The following is a 14,062-nucleotide window of genomic DNA, read 5'->3' on the forward strand; positions in this document are numbered from 1 at the left end:
TCGTGGTTTAGTAAGTCAGGTGTGATGATGCTCTTCTGAATTTCCAGAAAGATTTTCAGGGTATTTGACTCCATGAATCTTAAGTGACACAGGCAGGAAACAGTAATTACATTTTGCCTCATGCAGTAATAAAAGATTAATAAAAAACAACTCATATTCAACTAGCTATTGTAACTGATGTCTCTAGTGATTTTACTGGATCCATTGTATTGTTTTAAATACATTTTATTCAAGTTTATTCAATTAATTTTGTTTCTATTTTGCCATTCTGTGTTTTTTATGCGTTTCTTTATTAAGTGATGCATTTATTTGAGCTGGGGTAGAGAAAAAAATGTACATGTTTCATTATTGAGAGCTGCATTTATTCAAGGGCGGCATCTATTACAAATCTGATATCCGAGTGCGGTGCTTATTCAAGGGCGGTGGTAATTCAAAGTAAAACGGTATTAGTCTCACCTTCAATAGCTTCCCTGTAATAAAAAAAAAACATCAGACCATTGCATCTAATTAGCATAGCAACTAACTCAACTAGACCATCAAAATGCAACTGTCAGCAGGGAAGCTAACACAGGTGTAGAATGCGAGACTAATACTCAAATGAGTCTCCATCTATTACCTTTAGTCTGACTTTGAAATCTCAAAAGGCCCTTGTGAGAAACAACCTAGAAGCATGTTTTAGGTCTGTAGTAGAGAACATATGGCAATGAACCATGCTGACTCAAACTTTAAAATAAGTTTCAAGGACGTAATGAAAAACAGAAGCAAAAAGAACTGTAAACCTGGAACCTGGAACTGGAAACATGAATTATACCTGGATACGAAAAATACTGAATTCTGTACAGCCTATTCATTCCACCTTTAAATGTTTACATTGAAAAAAAACGAAATGCTTCCTTTGTCAAGGGGCTGTTAGACTTCACAGGATACCAGAGCCACACCACATGACTGGGAGCAGCACTAACGTCTAGAGGTGAAAGAAAACACTTCCCAGGCAGCTGGTAAGGGCCACTTCCTATCTCGGCGAAAGCATTGCTGCACAGAGCTGTTCCTCTCCCACACAGTACTTACAGTAACTGGAGATTCAGGGAGGAGGAGGCAGTTCAATGAAATCCTTCAGAAAGATCTGCCATTGCTAGGATCACATCAATGGGAGTTTTTGTACCCTGGTGGCAGAATGCATTAAGAGGATTGGCAGTTCTGATCAAATGGTTTTGATCAGAGCCGAAAAAGACTGATACGGCAAGAGGTTCAAACAATGTGACAGTAAAACAGTTCACATTTACAGGACAACATTGCTTATGTGATTTGCCGAGTTAAGGGAATACAGCTGTGTACCAAATAGTAAGCCACTAACTCAAAAGTGTACATTCCCATGACGTCAATATGGAAGTTTGGGCAGGGGGCAATGCCATGCACGGTTTATAAAACTCAGCAAATATGAAGCAACTACACAAAGATCTCTGAGCGCTGAGGCTTTGACACTGCGGCGGCCAGATCTTTGTCAAATTACTGCCAAAAAAGGGTTACCTTTTCTTGTATGATACCAACGATCGACCTTGCCCAAGAGAATCATACGATACTGAATAGTCTCAGAGCATTCTGTTTTTATCATCCATGAAAGGTACAGTTTTGCCCAAGGAGCTCTCACAACAGTAAAACGATGACGTCGTTATGAGGGAGGGGCAGCTGATTTACTCAAACATTTAAGTAACTTACTCAAACACATTTTTCCTATATGGTAGGGCTAGATTTTTTTTATAATTGTATTTCTTTTTTAAAATACATCTTATACTCACAAGGTATTAATATTGACATAAATGTCCAAACCACACATCTACATATAATAGGCATACTCCTATATTACCCAATAACAAAATAAACGTATTACTTTACAAAAAATCATGATGCTTTAAATAACTTTTTTTTTTTTTTGGATAGACCCATTTTATTGGAAAAATTTATGAATGCCAGTACAATTTTTTATATCGCTCGCCGATTACAGTTCAATTTACATGAACTTTCCTTCAGGGAGCAAGCCCAGACATGGTAAGGCAATACCCCTTTTACAATCTGCAATGGCTGTGTTTGTGGTGCAGGAAGGCCTTGACTGCAGAAAAAAAGAGGCTGCCAAACAAGAAGTGGTTTGCTATCTATAGCTGGTTTAAAGAAACCATAGCATGCTGGAATAAGTCAGCAACTTTTTTGCAGAAGTCAAAAGAATCATGACATCGATATGTGAGGCAGCAAAGGAGAATATGAAATGAAGAAACCATGAACTGGTTAATAAGAAAGGACTAATCCCAGCGTTAGATTGTTATAAAACTAACAAGAACAGTTCATCACCATTAATACAAATATTATTTAGGTGAAAGACCAGCGACAAAACACTTGGGTAAAGAGGCCTAAGACTGGGTGATCTGGTTGGTTTAAAAAGAAATGGAAAAGGGCTTAAGAGGGGAATATTCAAACCTTAACACTGTTCCCTTAAAGGAAGTACACACAACGAGGAGCCCAGGCCAGCTGCTCAGGCTTGGAAGAGTACGTGGTTCAAGCTGGAACAGCCAGTAGATTTGTCTTTAATTTTCGGTAGAACCCAGTAGGTATATAATGAACTGCCCTTTGTGAATGCCAGACAACATTGTCTCAAACAGACAATATTTACAAAGTACTGCGAGAACTGAAACTAAATCATTATGGGCCATATTCATGAAGTTTATTTATCGCTTGGACGTGAGGAAAAAACGTTGCTGTGCTTAAATCAGTTCTAAATTTTAGACACGGCTAAACAAAACACAATAGAATTTGTTAAACGGCTCTTAGTGACATTTATGCAACGCTAAAACAAATACTCAGTCATTTACGTTTTACTTTACATTGATACTAATTTAAATAAATCACTTCAAATTCACAATTTTATGCAATTTAATAGTCAGCAGCAATGAGGTGCAAACGCAACCATTTCAAAAAACGTTAAGTCCCCGGGATCACCTCACTGCATTCTTTACAGTATACTGCTTATTACCTGCTACAGTACAGTATTCAAAATATCATTTTATTATTTTTTCCATTCTTCGTGAGTTGCAAAAAACATGTGTCTGTAGGTTACAACTATAGCACAGCCTCTGTATACCAGCGGAACAGACTGCAGAGGGTGCAGGGGAGCAGTGAGAGATGAAGAAAATGTTTATTGCTTTAAAAATGATTGATTTATATATATATATATATATATATATATATATATATATATATACACACACATACATATATATATACGTATATATATATATATATATATATATATATATATATATATATATATATATATATATATTTTATTATTATTATTATTATTATTATTATTATTATTATTATTTATTTATATTTATATATATATTTATATATATATTATATATATATATATATATATATATATATATATATATATATATATATATATATATATATATATACACACACACACACACACTATCGGTCAAAAGTTTTAGAACACCCCCATTTTTCCAGTTTTTATTGAAATTTAAGCAGTTCAAGTCCGGTGAATAACCTGGAATGGTACAAAGGTAAGCGGTAAACTGCCAGAGGTTAAAAAAAAAGTTTAGGTTACCAAAAACTGAAAAATAATGTACATTTCAGAGTTATACAAAAAGGCCTTTTTCAGGGAACAAGTAATGGGTTAACAACTTACAACTGTTCTGCGGCAATGGAAGTAAATTAAGCCTTGAAAGTTGATGCTAACAATTCCTACAGGTGTCCCAACTTTTGTTGATTACTTACAAACCCTCTGTCTGTATAAAAGCAGTGTCGGAACAGACTGTGTTACTACACCCTCTTAAGCATTATTTGGACAGTATTGTACTGCAGGAAGTAGTATATTGCTCTCATAATGGCGAGAAAAAGGCAATTAACAAAGGAAGACAGACAGACCATTATAACCCTTAAAAGTGTAGGTCTTTCCTTTAGAGAAATTGCAAAGAAAGCCAAGGTGTCAGTGAGTACAGTTTCCTACACCATCAAAAGGCACTTGGAAACTGGAGGAAACTCCGACAGGAAGAGGTCTGGCAGACCCAAAGCCACAACAGAATCAGAAGACAAGTTTCTGAGAGTCAACAGCTTGCGTGATAGGCGGCTCACAGGACAACAGCTTCAAGCACTGACCCTGACACTGCCTGCGAAAGAAGGACTGAGACTATTGTCGTTTTTGATACACAAATAAGCTTAGCTTACTTGACTTGAAAAACATCTTAAACGATGCAAGCAAATTCCAACTTGGTTTGATTGAATGAGTTGTCACCTACAGAACAAGTTTCAAATATGAAAGCTGAAAATGTATTTCAATAAAGAACAAGTTTTTAATAAAAAAAATAAAAAAAAAAACATTCTAGCCTACTTCACTAAAGTAAAAACATGTTTTGGTATTTTGAAATACCACTGCTTCAGATTATTACTAATGCTTAACAGTAACAACGTTTTATTTAGAGTTCATGGCCACGCAGCAACATGAACCTACTAACTTCCATAATTAAAAATAAATAAATAAATAAATAAATAAATAAATAAATAACTGTCTGGTTCTCTCCTGCCTTTTTTTACCCACTGAATATAACTTCATTAATAGAGAATAAAAACAAACTAAACTAACAACTACCTAGCCTATATTTAATTCATTATTTTTTGTAGTCTCCAAACTGCCCCGATGTTAGAAATAGTGCAGTGCGGACTATGGGTCAAACCAATGTTCGTGTAGTCTGTTTTATTTTTTTATTTTATCAATGTCAGACTTCTTGCATCTTCTGAATGACCCTGTTTTTTTATTACATTTTAAACCGTTTAGAGGCAAAATAATAGCAAAACATAGAATAGTGTGTATACACTGAGCAAAAAAAAGTAGAGGGGCAAAATATAGTTTGCCTCCCCTGTGCCCTATGGGTTAGGTGCCTACGGTCTCAATCAAGTTAAAAACATAAGAATGTTTACAAACGAGAGGAGGCCATTCGGCCCATTCTTGCTTGTTTGGTTGTTAGTAGCTTATTGATCCCAGAATCTCATCAAGAAGAATTACTGGGGAGCTGGTTCCAGTAAAAAAGTGCCTCATATTTTTTATGTTCTGAATGCACCTTTATCTAATCTCCATTTGTGACCCCTGGTCCTTGTTTCTTTTTTCAGGTCGAAAAAGTCCAGTGGGTTGACATTGTCAATACCTTTTAGAATTTTGAATGCTTGAATCAGATCACCGCATAGTCTGTTCAAGACTGAATAGATTCAATTCTTTGAGCCTGACTGCATACGACCAGAATTGAACACAATATTCTAGATGAGGTTTTATTAATGCATTGTAAAGTTTTAACATTACTTCCCTTGATTTAAATTCAACACTTTTCAATATATAACTGAGCATTCAACGAAAAGAAAAAACAAAACAAAAAAACACACAACTGTAAAAGGTCACAAAAATCAAGCATGTGCAATTTCTTTTTAAACAGTTTTCCACGATAAATATATACCCCCCCCATCTCCCCCCCACCCCACAACCCAGATTTTTTTGGCACTACAAGAATCAGGGGAACGGACCTGGGAGAGGCCATTTTGATGGAATTCTTTCACCCATGTGTATAACTGTGGCGGAGTGTCCCGCCCCTATATATATATGTGCACTGTTTTGTTATTATTTGTATTATTGTTTGCTGTGCGGATAAAAGCGCTGTGTATTTGTTATTGTTTTAGATTTTAAAAACCTTGTGAGGATGCGTGACTGATCAGCTACTGATTATTTAACTAGCTGACAGTCACGCATCCTTACTAAACTCGTGCAGACGGTGACCATCTACCGAATTAATTCATTGATTAAATTGTTGCTAATCGGGAGATGGTCACTGTATATAAACCTGTAGCTCTCTACCCTCGGGGAGAGTATACAGAGGATAGTACGGGAGAGCAAGCAAGGAGAGCTAAAAACAACTGCTAAGCGTGCTGGTTTTCACCAGCACGATACTTATTTGTTTGGCCCTTGTGCCTTTTTGTTTGGTGTTTTGTTTAAGTCTATTGTTTTTGTTTTATTATTTAATAAAATAGCTGAGTGCTGTAGCGATCAGTTTCACCACCACCATCCATTGTTTGGTTTCTGTTTACTTCCTGGTCCGTGACATCATTACCCACATGTCAATGCAACAACAGCTTGGCCACAATAACACATTTGTTTCTAGCACTGTATTTAACACATTTATTACTTACAGTATCCTGCTTTTTGCCTACTTCAGTACAGTATTGGATTTAATTTTTAATTTCCTTTTGACTTGCCCAATGGCCGAGAAAGGTGAGTCAATTTGTAAATCTGCCCCCATCTATTGGACTATGGATAATGGCACTAGTTGTATGGACATTCTTTTTTCTTTCTCAAAAGGTGTATGTTACACCCATAATATTTAAAGCTAAGTGGAAATAAATGATCCCAGAAATATGAGCAAATCATTATGTTGCGGGCATGTGGGGAAAGTAGCTTCAACAGTAGATTAAACTAGCTACCATTGGCATGAAAGTTTGATATTTACTCAACTTTTCTATATTGTTATTAGCATACCAAAATACCACAGTATATATCAAATCATATTTAATTAATCAAAAACAGACTAACAAGTTAAACATTTTCCCAAAGGATTCCTAGTTTTTCTTTCAGATCTACCCCCAGGGATCAGTCTACCTGCCCCATAAGGACCACATACCAGTCCTGACTGTTGATGGCATCTCCATATCCTGGTGTATCCACAACAGTTAGCCTCAGTTTCACTCCACGCTCCTCAATCTCCACTGTCGATGCCTCAATCTGAACGGTCCTTTCGATTTTCTCTGGTAGAAGCACAGGAGAGAGCAGCAGGTAAGTATAAAGGGAGTCTGGTAAACCAACATCTGTTGAATTTCAAGATGCACTAAAATATGGTTTCAATCAGACTGTAACTAAGGTTTGTTTTACAGTGATAGGGTAATGTAGTAATTTAACTGCAAAATAAATTCACCAATTACACCATGAAAGCGGTAGTACCGTATTCGTTCGAGTAAAAGTCGACCTTGTGTAAAAGTCGAGCCCCCCATTTTGTTGGCAAGTTCGGGTATAATTATTATTATTTTTTTTTTTCCATTTGTTATTGAAACAGAGATGGTAAGTTTATGTAACAGAAAACAAAAGTAACTCCTGAAATCGAAACTGTTGTTAGAGTGCACTTCAGGTGTTAGTTTTCCTAAATATATGTATTAGATATCATGATGGCGTTTGAGCGGTACATTTGCAAAAATAACAATTTTATAAGCACTTCTACCTAGAACCGCAGTACGTTTTTTTTTTTATTATTATTATTATTATTATTATTTTAGTATACAAGCCCCACCCCCAGTTCCTTCTTAGCCCACATGGAAGTGTGTATTTCAATGGAATGTGGAGGTGTTGTGGTCTGGCTGTACAACTCCATCTGTGTTTTACGTGACAGCTCTGGATGTAAACAAACCTGGGATTCATTTTTTTTATATATAGACATTGTCATTGAATCGTTTTCGCCAAATCTTGAGATGTTTGCGTTTCGAGTTGAGAGAAATTAGAAGCATTTGCTCTGGCAACGAGGGTAACAAGGATTTGCCCACAACAATTGATGCGCTGCTGTTTCTCACAGAAGCACTATGCTGCAGGGTCACGCAATTGAAAAGGTAATATTATTATTATATACCTGTCAATTTTTTTTTTTATTTATTTTTTTTAATTTAGTCGTTGCCAATTAGTTTTTATTGTTTTCTCCCAATTTGAAATGCCCAATTATTTTTAGGCTCAGCTCACCGCTACCACCCCTGCGCTGATTCGGGAGGGGCGGAGATGAACACACGCTGTCCTCCGAAGCGTGTGCCGTCAGCCGCCCGCTTCTTTACACTCTGCAGACTCACCGTGCAGCCGCCTCAGAGCTACAGCGTCGGAGGACAACGCAGCTCTGGGCAGCTTACAGGCAAGCCCGCAGGCGCCCGGCCAGACTACAGGGGTCGCTGGTGCGCGGTGAGCCAAGGACACCCTGGCCGACCTAACCCTCCCTCCCCCCGGACGACGCTCGGCCAATTGAGCGCCGCCCCCTGGGAGCTCCTGTCCACGGTCGGCTGTGGAATAGCCTGGACTCGAACCGGCGACGTCCAGGCTATAGAGCGCATCCTGCACTCTAGCGAGTGCTTTTACTGGATGCGCCACTCGGGAACACCCCATTTTTGAAAATACAAAATTGGGAGTGTAGAGCAGCGGCGGCGGGCAGGGTGCAGGTGTCTGACTAAGTACTGTATGTGAACTTACCTCGTGCACTAAATGCATGCCTGCCACAGGGCTCCCCTGAGTCCTAAACCCTGCTAGGTACAGACAGGGATTGCAGTAACCACACACCGGCCGTGACTTTTGCAGACAAAGATTTGCTGACATAAGGGGATTTTTGCTTGTGTATCAGTCGACCCCCCCAACTTCAGGATTGTGTTTTGGGGTTAGATTTCTTGACTTATACTCGAGCAAATATGGTAACTGTAATTTTTGTGAACAAAAACAAAGAATCCCTGGGACAGAATCAAAGGGGAATGTCATACGAGATGGAATGTTTTTATAGAGGTTGAAACACTGGCAGTGAAATGGTTAATTTCTGGTGGATTTACAAATACGGTACGATACATGCAGTATAACTCCCTTCACTGGGATTCATAATATCACCCTTACCTGCAGCTCCTGGGATCACTCTCTCTGGGTACAGGTCTGTCAGAAACAGGCTGTTTATTAGGGTTGACTTCCCCAAACCAGACTCCCCTGAAAGACACAAAACTGATTAGCTTGTTCTGCTCCAGCCTGGACAAAAGCCTGGATTACATATAACATTAAAAAGCATTGGCCTTTGTATTCCTGTAAAGTGCATTATTAACTGAAAAGAAAATCATAACATTTTGACCATTAAATTCCATATGAGTCAGTATCATCCACATGATGAACATATGTGGGTGTGAAACATACTTACCCACAACCATTAGGGTAAACTCAAAGCCCTTCTTAACAGATTTGCGGTGGACCTGGTTGGGCAGGTTGGCGAATCCCACATACCCGGGGGTTTCTGGGTTTGTGAACTGGCCCTGCTGTATGAGAGAGGGGTGAGATAAAGAACCACCGACACCAAAATATACAGGAGCTGACCGCACTAATACAACACACTTTAATCACATAGTCCCAAATCTTACCTTAATCCAGGCTAGTGCCACAATACAGTGATTCATTTACTGCAATATTGGTGTAAAACCTTTCTACAACAAATACTTTTGAAATGTTAGTAATATCTGACCCAACCACATTCTCACCCACAGACAAACTGCCATTTTACGTGGTACTAGTTGGAATGACCTTTGACTGCATATAAACTGTACAATCAGACCTAACTGAAACCCTGGAGACAGTTTAACAAACCACTTCTAGGTAGCATTAAAAAAATTATATATATATATATATATATATATATATATATATATATATATATATATATATATATATATATTTTAACCATTAAGACTAGCTGACCAGATTACTGCAAAATATACTGTTCTATCTTGAAATATTGCTCTGTAAAACAAACCAAGAAGACAGGCAAGATATGTAGCTGGCTAGCAGCCTGCTGAGTTCTAGAAGTGCTTAAACTGGGCCCTGGTTATTACAATGTGAGTGATGTGCTCGTTCTGTTTAAAATATTAAGTTATTTGCTTTATACACTACACATTGGCTGCTTTGCTATTCCAATGAATTGAGACAGGCGAGTGTGGTCAGCTCCAGGTCACTCTGGGATTGTTTACACAGGAAGGCAAGCAGCTGGAGAGTTGATAGCACAGCAAACATTCTCCCAACAGCAGCTCATTGGAGACTGTGCCAGAAACAATCAGCATCAAACCTTAAAGTGATTGGACTGCAGCCAACAAAACAGTTCCACTTTTTTTTCTACCATTCACATCCTTTCATTATATATCTCTCAAACATGCAGTTTTGAAAGAAACACGAGTTTTAGCAAACAGGATATCTGGTATTACACTAGGTTAAAGACATCTCTGTTTGCAGGGTAAAACTGGCTCCTCCCCTTTACTGTGCAGTACCAGATCCGTTTTAAAATGAAAACACATTTGCAATAACATGTGTTTCTTTACAAACTGCACATTTGAAGTGCAAAGAGTAGAACTTGTGGAAATATTGTGTTAGCTACAATGAATTCAAACAGCAACGTGATATGAAATATCAGAGTTATCTGACTGAATGTATTCTTCTTTTTGTTTCGAACTTTGTATCACTTTCTGTTTCAGAAAAAACTCTAAAGCTTTTTTTTTCAGAAAGAACTTTAAAGCACCACGTGGCCTCCACAGAGCTCTCTAGCACCAGTGTAACCATGCAACACTCTGTCACTGCTAGATGACAGAATACATGTGACACTTCTTTCATCCACTGGGGACAGAGTGTTGCGGGGGAAGATGTTAATGGTTACACTCTGCTGTAGCAGCTCTAACTGGAGATATGTTTAAAAGCTGGTTTGAGGTTACTGGGGTTTTAAAGCCACCAGGGTGTGATGACTGAAGCAGAAAATGATCGACAAAGACAATCTAAAGAAGAAGAAGAATCCATAGTTAAGATAATTTAAGATATTTCAAACTTGCACCAGGTTGTTAAGAGCTTCACTCATGCTCAGTTTATCACTAACTTCATTGTGTCTCGGGTGCTTGATAAATTCATGAAAGAAACAGATGCAAACTAGTCAGAAAAGAACACCATGCCTTGATAAATCCGGCCCTTTGTGTTCAATGGTTTAAAGTTAGACAGGACAAATCATGCTTACCTTCAGTTTGTCAGCTTGAGACATTATAAACTGCGTTTCAACCTAAAGACATTAAAAAAAAACAACATACTGTAATTTCAGTGTTTTGATTCCTAGAAGCTTCTAAAGTCTTATGTTGTTGCATTTTGCAAGACATTGCAATCACAAAAGGTGTTCATTTAATTGAGGGTGACAGAAATCGAATTGTCTCTGAACCGGGTTTCTTGGTGTTCATCTGAAAAAAGGCATTTCTTTCTTTCTTTTTTTAATTTACATACGGTCTTGTGGGCCATAGTTGCAGTGGTGTAATATGGGCATTTAATACATTTATAACGTTTAAACTAGAAATATCTGCCTCTTTGTTCTAGGAATACACATTCATATTCTAATTAATATTGAGATGCAACCTTTGCTACTAAAAAGTTTAGTAATCTGGCCGCTAAAGTTGGCGCATGAAATACTGTCATGCAGCAGTTTTAGTAAATCTTTACAGAAACCGGTGAATGATCAAAACTATAGTTCAAAGATAACAAACACACAAGGAAGAGAGTAATGAGTTCATATATATATATATATATATATATATATATATATTCTTATTTCTGATACAGAAAACGGCATGCTTTTTAAGGTGCTGTGATAGAGCACAAAACAATACCAATTAACTTTGGGATAGGTGGGGTAGGGTGGGAGTGCCATTTTATTCGCGCAATAGTACAAAATCTGTATAGGATGCGCTCATGTATACTGAATCAGCAGTCTATAAGGTAACGTCGTTTAGTTTGCCAATCGAGAATGAAAATTGGAGCCATGACCATACCGCATTAACTGGTTCTGTGGTATAGAGCACTGTATGTTAAATTGTAAGTATCTGGTCAGAGGTTCACCCAGAGGAGTACCCACAAAATGGCAGTCTATACGGAGACGACTGTAGTTCGAAGTTACGGTGAACAACTTTATACTGTTATACTGATGCGGCATCTCTCATTTTCTAGTCGACATACCGGACATTGCTCCGCCCAGTCCAATAAGCACGCTCGTATAAGTGAATACAATGTAATTATTTACAATGTGTATGAAGCATATTAACTGCATCTAGATTATTCCAATGTCCAATTAAATACCAGTCAAAAACCACACGTACTTTGAAGGGTGTAACCCATAACTTAAACTAGATATACCGATTGAAGAACAGTCTACCCATATTCCAATTTTAATTCAAAAATAAATTTTTAATACTGTAAATTGCACTGTAAAGACAAATTAACACAATTGTTTGTATTATTAAAAAGTATTTAATATCAACGGATACATATTAATTCAGCATTTCATATCTGGCATCTGGTGTTGATTGATTGATCAGTGAGTTCATAATACTAACAATAAATCTAAAATCCGTTATTAAATATTAGTAAACACCTTTCTATTCTACATCCGCCTTTAACCGCAGTTCAAAATGTCTTTCTCTTATCTACAAGTATTACAAAAATACCAAACATACCATTTTTAAGAGTTTAAATATTTTGCTATCAGACAGGCGAATTCCGTTATTTCTTGATAATGATGTTTATTATAAGATTGATGGTCCTCAGTCTGACACGACAAACCCTGTGTGATGATGGCTATGTGTAAGTGACAGGAAAAGGCATATTACAAATTCGTTTCTTTGTGAACACAAATTACAGTTACTCTAAACTCACCTTATCAGAATCTTACTTCCAACTTCGTGGGAACCCCGTCCACTAATAAGAAGAGAAGTACAGGTCTTATGTTTGTTTGTAAAAAATAACCCCCAAATTCCTCAGATTCCGGAGAGGGAACTGGAGCCAGCTTCACTCATGAGGAACCCAGAATGCACCGAGTGGAAGCTCCTCCACAGGCCCACAATGCAGCAGCACCGCCAGCTACAGCTAGTACTAGTATGGAGCGAGAGATACGCCGGGAATAATAATACGATTTATGTTCTTAACTGTGGTCATCTTTTTGCTTTTTGTCTTCAAGGCTCATCTGTGCCCTGGTTATTCATGTTATAGCATGAATGTATTTTAAAAATTGTAGTTGTTTGGAATATATAATACACGGTGCTGGACGTATTTATGTTTATGTTTTTGTACTGTAAATATTGCTGAACCCAAATCTTAAAATTAACTTTCAAAACAAGTAGCCTGAACCTTTAGTCAAAAACAAGTTATATTACATGTCATTGGGGTTCCAACACTCCCGAAAAACGAACGATTTGTTTTATAAAGCATATGAAAAGCAAGGCATATTTTACTTTTGCAAAACCTGATGATTGGTTTAAGTCCAAGCGCGCTGGTGAGAAGTGTATATTATAAACAGTATCTGTGACAATTTCTTTGAAATGCAAGGAGTAATTTTCGGATGTCTAGGATATCACAAGATCTCGTGTTTGTCGTGTGTCCCAAAAGAATATTCTGAGATGTGTTCCCAGATTATTTTGACCATATTGTCAGTCTTATGTTATTTGAGAGGATTAGGGTTGTGCCTGTTCACAAGTAAATGGATGGAGAAAAAAAAACACACTTCAGCTCAGATATCAGACCTAGTTGTATACAGAGACCGAGCACTTTATGCTATTTATTCTTTTTTTTTTTTTTATCACATTCTTCATTTATTTTTACAGTTATTGATGTTGTCAAAAACAATTGTGTTACTAAAAAAAGCATGTAACTGTAACTGCTCAGAACACTCTAGAACTTCATTAATTACATTCACAACAGAAGATTCATGTTATTTTCTTTACAACCTCAAAGACTAGACAAATAAACCAATAAACTAAATTGAAGTCATAGTATCTCACATACATTTAATAACATAAATAAAATAATAAAGGCCTATCAAGGTATTAAAAGTTTTTATGAATGTCTTTGATAACATTTATCCTTTCAGTGATGTTTTCAGTGTTGCATGCATCCTGTAATGTCCCTTTATAAATGTAAATAGTTGCATGTATTGATCAATGTAGAAATAAATAAATTCAACAGGCTCTGACCTTTCACTCCTGGAAACCAGCTGAATCTTCTATAGTTCTGTAGTGCACACATGCTATCACACAGTCCCCAATTAGTACTGCATGAGTGTTTGTGGATCTGTTGAAGCGTTCCCTGTGCAGAGAAATTGAATAAAAACAAGTTCATTAAAAATAGTGCAACGCTGCCATCGTGTGTTGAGTCTACAATTTTATG

At 37.2% G+C, this 14,062-nt stretch overlaps 1 protein-coding gene across 3 annotated transcripts in view; it reads right to left on the reverse strand.

The window, feature by feature from the left end:
• The window catches only part of septin2 (septin 2), a 31,460-nt gene extending 18,701 nt beyond the window's left edge, over positions 1-12,759 (reverse strand). The window contains exons 1-5 of one of the 3 annotated variants that reach the window (XM_034029033.3): positions 12,557-12,759; positions 10,878-10,919; positions 9,033-9,144; positions 8,741-8,827; positions 6,738-6,861 (exon numbers count right to left, since the gene is read on the reverse strand). In XM_034029033.3, coding sequence (XP_033884924.1) covers positions 6,738-6,861; positions 8,741-8,827; positions 9,033-9,144; positions 10,878-10,901 — 347 coding nt within the window. In that variant the 5' untranslated portion in view covers positions 10,902-10,919; positions 12,557-12,759. Of the gene's footprint in view, positions 1-6,737; positions 6,862-8,740; positions 8,828-9,032; positions 9,148-10,877; positions 10,920-12,556 lie in introns of all 3 variants that reach the window. The other 2 variants (XM_034029032.3, XM_034029034.3) reach the window with 2 other exon arrangements.
• Between the last annotated feature and the right edge of the window lie 1,303 nt (positions 12,760-14,062).

The sequence above is a fragment of the Acipenser ruthenus genome, chromosome 12 (assembly GCF_902713425.1).
Source record: "Acipenser ruthenus chromosome 12, fAciRut3.2 maternal haplotype, whole genome shotgun sequence".
NCBI classification, from domain to species: Eukaryota; Metazoa; Chordata; class Actinopteri; order Acipenseriformes; family Acipenseridae; genus Acipenser; species Acipenser ruthenus.